This window comes from Helobdella robusta (genome assembly GCF_000326865.2).
Source record: "Helobdella robusta unplaced genomic scaffold HELROscaffold_2, whole genome shotgun sequence".
Lineage (NCBI taxonomy): Eukaryota > Metazoa > Annelida > Clitellata > Rhynchobdellida > Glossiphoniidae > Helobdella > Helobdella robusta.
This window is the reverse complement of record NW_008704083.1, coordinates 8,484,146-8,490,043: the sequence shown is the minus strand read 5'-3', so window position 1 is coordinate 8,490,043 and position 5,898 is coordinate 8,484,146. Positions and strand designations below refer to the sequence as shown.

General features: G+C 33.6%; 1 protein-coding gene across 1 annotated transcript; it reads right to left on the bottom strand.

Annotated features, from left to right (window-relative positions):
* Positions 1–2,245: 2,245 nt before the first annotated feature.
* HELRODRAFT_188402 (hypothetical protein) lies at positions 2,246–4,539 on the bottom strand (the record flags this gene model as incomplete). The annotated part of the gene is made up of 6 exons (XM_009017702.1): positions 2,246–2,390; positions 2,703–2,841; positions 3,031–3,186; positions 3,341–3,856; positions 4,043–4,297; positions 4,470–4,539. The coding sequence occupies 6 exons, from the start codon at positions 4,537–4,539 to the stop codon at positions 2,246–2,248; spliced, it is 1,281 nt and encodes a 426-aa protein (XP_009015950.1).
* Between the last annotated feature and the right edge of the window lie 1,359 nt (positions 4,540–5,898).

Below are 5,898 nucleotides of genomic sequence, written 5' to 3'. Positions count from 1 at the left end.
TTATTTTAATCTCATACCCTCTTTCTCCTACTAATTTTCATTGTCTCTCTGGTTCTTTGCGTGGTGCTGCCTACGTGTGCGTGTTGTCAGCGTGTGCGTGTCGTTTCAAATTTTTTTTTATTATTCTTTAAAAATCAGGATCTGACAGACGCAGAAACTGTTACAGTAATCATCAGTGTTACAAGTTTTATCAAATGCTTTCGTAATCAGTTTCGTCAGAGAGAAACCCACGAGCTTACAAATATACAAATACCCAAACATACAACGATACAAACGTAAAAATCTGTTGCAATACGTTAGCGCAGAAACACGTAGACATACGTGCCCCTATACGAAAAGACCAAAATTTGTATACAAACACTAGACACACACAACACAACAGCATACATAAACACACAAACATACAATCCGTGAATGTACTAACACAGTGATAAATAAAGCGTACATAACAAAAAGACACACACACACACACATACATACATACATACATACATACATACATACAAACATAAAAACAAACAAACAGGCATACATACAAACATACACGCATACATACAAACACACAAGATAATCATATGATGCCACGCACAAACACATCAATCATCATACCATTGATGGCAAAAACCCGTTGTCGGAATAATATTAATAACAATAATAATAACAATAATAGAATAAGTATAAATGGCATTGTGAAAAACATTAAGAATTATGCGTTAATACAAAACAACAACAACAATAATAAAAACCAGTTAATAATAACAACAACAACAATAATAATAATAGCAATAATAATAGCTGATGATTTGGTTTATCGTAAAATACTCAGACAGAGCTGTTGAGTTCATGATCGTGAGGCGTGTGTGTATGTATGCTCGAATTATATACATAATAATGTATATATATATATATTTATCATCGTGTCGTTCCCGATCATGAATATATACATAGGCAACTAGCTAAGGATTGTGTGTGTGTGTGTGTGTATGGGGTGTGTTTAAGTGTGTGTGTGTGTGTTTGGTTATAGGTTAGGTGTGTGTGTGTGTTAAATTTGTGTTAAAATTGAAAATTTCGAACTTAAAGATCGCCTCAATCGAGTAACAAAAAAGTAAGTAACCAAAATCTTCCTGTCTGTTTTCATCAACTGATTTTAATCAACCCGCGATTTGAAAAAGTTCCGGTGAAGAAGCAACAAAAACTTCCACCAAACAACACAAAGCATGCAGTTGTTGATTATTTACAATTTTCTGAAAAAATCACTTCAAAGAAATCTGAAATAACGTTTTGTGACCACATTAACGCACAGGCCTAAAGTCCACGAACAATTCATTTCAGACCCCTGGGATTTCACTGAAATCATTTAATGACCCATTAAGATTATCGCACCTAATCGGATGACTTGGTGGCTTTAAGTTAATTCACTGACTGCCCAGTTTAGACACGAAATAGATGCTGCATTGATGGATGTGGAAATACTTTTTCGATCAAATTGTAATATGTAATAATTGTAGCAGCAAGTCGATGTAATGTTTAATATAATGTAATGTAATGATGTAAGTCTTTGTTTAATTTTTTTCATAAGAGTTTCTGCGATTTTGTTTCAAAAGTTTTAAAGTTTCGTTGTGACTTAAAACCACATTTATTACCATAACGTAGAATATTTTTTCATAAAACTTTGCTTTTGTGAAGGAATAAATTGAAAAATGTTTTGAAAGCCAGTGGATAAGATGGATAAAAATAAATAGTGTTGTATTTTTTTTCATGCTAAACAGCTGTATCAAATTTAACGATACCCGAACCGATCTAAATACTACCGATATAACACACACAGCAAATTAAAAAATTTACTAAAACACCACAAAGTTATTTGTGGTTATCAATAAGTCTAGAATATTTTATTGAAAAAAAATAATACAATGCTTCTAAAAACAAAATCAAAAATTCACAACGTCAGAAAGCCTAGTTCGATAGTAATTCAGTGTTGTCTTATGAACGAAAAGCAACGAAAAACGAGATTAACAGCAAAAGCGGTAATAAAAATAATTAATAATAATAATAATAATGGTAAATTAATAATAACAGCGATATTTATATTACATTTTAAAATATCATTCCGGCTTAATCATTATTAAAGCCATCATTAATATCATCACCAAAATCATCATCATCATTACAAACAAACAGACACCAAACCGTCATCATCATCACATCATCATCTTCTTCATCATCAGCATCCTTCTCCTCCTCCTCAAAGTTGCCCCCGATTCATGTACTCATCTTTACTTGTTGACAGGGTTGTGTCGTTGGCGAGGTCGATGGTGTCGTTGCTCGTCAGGGCGGCGTCGTACGTGGCGTTCGTGTGCAGGCTCTCCTCGTTGGAACTTTTGTTGTACCTGCGCGTGCGTAGTTGCCAATTTTATTCACCCCTAAACTAACCTAACAAACATGATGCGAACAAATTTAGCGTAAATTAAAAATAATTCATCTGCTCACGTCTGTTGAACCGCACATCCCTAATCTAAGCATGTGACGACTCACTATATATAGCTTCAACACGTCTGATATGTGTAATGCTGTGATTGCTTGGTTTCATTGATTTTGACAAAGTTTTATGGTATAGATTAATTTGGAATATTTTTCTTAAAATTTGAGAATAGAAGTACATAAAACAAACAATGAAAAAAATCAGAAAAATAACTCCTCACGTTTGCCTACCACGGCCCCCCAACTTTCCCTGGCAGAGGGCAACGATGGCCACCACGGTTAGAAAGATGCAACCCATCCCAAGCCCGATTAAGACCACGTAAGCGGGTCTGATCGCCAAGGGGTAGTCTGTCCACTTAGCTGTTTATTAATATTTTTATCATTATTGTCATTAGTGTTATCATTTTCATCATTGTAATTCTTGTTATCATAATTTCCAGTTTTGTTATCTTTATCGTTGTTGTCATCAACGTTTTCGTTTTCATCTTCCTCCACCTCAGCACCATCGTCATCATCCACATCATCCACGTCATCGTCATCATATATTACCTATTTCTCTGTCGTTTAGGTGGGCAAAGGAGATTCCATTTCGAGCGGGAACAAAGGGAAGGGGTGTGCTACTCATCGGAAACTGTGTCACAGTTGGGAGGAGAGGTAGCCCTGAATTGGGTGTGTTTTCTACTCCAGTTGGTGTGGTGGTGGTGCCTGAAAAGTATGACGATGACGATGATAATAGAGATAATGATTGACGATGGTTGTTGTGGGGATGTGTCCGATGTGTCTCTTTTTGTTTCAAAATTCAAAATTATTTCTACTAATGTGAATATTATTTAAAATTTTAATTAATTGATGTGCTTACCAGCTGCGAAGAATGTTGTGGTTGGGATCGTCGGTGTCGTTCTCAAGTTGTTCGTTGTGGTCGATGTCGTAGTAGTAGTAGTAGTAGTGGTGGTAGTTGTAGTAGTAGTGGTAGTAGTCGTTGTAGTGGTAGTGGTAGTAGTAGTGGTGGTGGTAGTGGAACTTGTAGAGGTAGACCTAGTGGTAGTGCTAGTTGTGTAGGGTGTTGTTGCAGCAGTCGTATTCAAGAGCAGTGGATTGACGACAGCACACTTGTGGAAGGATAAAATTTGATAGGAATACGTCTGACCACTAAATGTAAAAGGATTACCAGCGACATTGTTGTTTAGTATGTAACAGTTGATACCTTTCACGTTCATGAAGTCATAAACGAAAGTTCGCACTCCAATTCTGAAGCTCTCTTCTGCGCACGCGACAACGTTCGTGACGTATTTGAGGCTCTCTAGAGATAGTGAGTTGGCCGTGAGAGGGTCTTGAATCTGAGACACCCAGTTGTTAGCGCTGTTGTCAGAACAGTCTGAAATTTATTTGGTTTGGTTATTTGGAAAGTTCGTCTTCACTGCAATCATTTTAATGTGTCGGTTTAAATGTCACAAATAATTAAGAAATAATGTCACAAAAAATTGAATATAATTCATCTTTGAAACGTACTTCATTTAATTATAACAATGATACTAATGTGAAGAATGATTTGAATGCATACTTGTGGTGCAGAACAAGTTATATTTTGATAGGTAGTAGATTTTATTGTTAGCCTCGCCGAAGGATACCCTGCTTTCAAACTGGTTGAAGTATGTGCACGTAGTTGAGCTGGAGTTGTACGCGATGAAGACGCAGGACGAATCCATCATACAGTTGTACTGACACTGAAGCACACTTTTCACGCTGTTGTCGCTTCTCAGAGGCGTCAAAGCTACTGAGGCAGCGTCAGTTACTTCCAAAAATGTCGAACATGAATCTATAAATTTATTTTATTTCTTCACTTCCCAAACATAATTTTATTTTATAATTTTTGATCATTTTTTTTTACAATATAATTACTCGCCAACATGATTTATTCAAATTACATTCGTTAATAAAATAAAATAAAAAAATGAAAAAAATAATATATTCCTGATTTCAAAACGAACTCTGCTGGTAGGATTCAGTAAGAAGAAGTAGGAGTATTAACGAAGGAGCCATAAAGTATCTGGCATCCATTTTGTAAAATTTCATAAAAAAAATTTAAATATTTCAATAAATTATTATTTTTTAAATAAAAACGTTCAATTAGGAAGGATAATTAAAATCTTAAAATAATAACTGGCTGATCGGGATTGAGATTGACTTAAAAATCAAACTGACGAATCTCGTAACACTATCAAATAATAAAAAACTTCCTAAAACAAAAACAACGATAACTATAACTTATAAATAATAATAAGAATAATGATAATAATAATAACAATTTTGTAATAAATAAATATTAATAATGAAATGCTAATTTAGACTATACCTATATTCATGTAATATGTAATTATTGTTATGCATGGATAAGCAATAGTAATTTATAATGTAGTTATTCAATATTTGATCTGAAGTTTGTTCGTACTATATATATATATATATATATATATATATATATATATATATATATGTTATTTTTGGATTCTTACTGACACTGTATTATTATTAATATTAATATTATTATTATAATTATTATAATTATTATAATTATTATAATTATTATTATTATTATTATTATTAGGTGTGGTAGTAGTAGTAATAGTAGTTAAATAGTATTATTGTTGATTCTGTTGTTGTTAATGTAAATTACATCGTCATTGTAGTGGTTGTAGTGTTGATGTTGTTGCTGCTGATGTTGTTGTTGCTGTTGTTGTTGCTGTTTCTATATTACTTTTTAGTATTTGTGGATGAAGTTGTAACCTGATATTGCAACTGATGGGCTGTTGTTACCTATATGCTGCTTCTAGCCATTTAAGCTGTATGTACAGTATGACGTTCTCTTATAGGTAGACAATTGAGTGACGCAAGCAAGCTGGGTCGACTCGTGTGAGACAATGGGCTGGGTGAGTAAATAAAAATTATTTAATGAGATATTTTTTTTATTAGTCAACCAACATGCATCTAGCAACTTAATCAACTACTCACAACTCCATCACGTGTTTCAAATAACTAAAAATGTACAATAAAAGAGCATTAAAAATGGCTTCCAATTTTAAAATGAAATTTCTTATGTACTACAATGAGCTTGCATCTTTTTTATTATTTCCTCAGAGCGCTGTTGAGACGAGGAAAGTGTCAAACATCGAAATAGTTTCTGCAATTGGTTTTCCTTACAGTCACGCGTGGAAATCCGATTTTACATAAATATATGGAAGCAAATAGCAAAAATCATAATATTTTTACCAAAACTGAAAACAGTTGTGATTGCTTTGTTTTCCGGCCTAACGCTGATCAAAAAAGTAGCGAGTGAATGTGTGTTGCGGGAAGGTTCAATTAATATTAAAAGTATAGAACGACATGTTCAGAAGCGCAGTTCTGCAGGTATTATAAAAA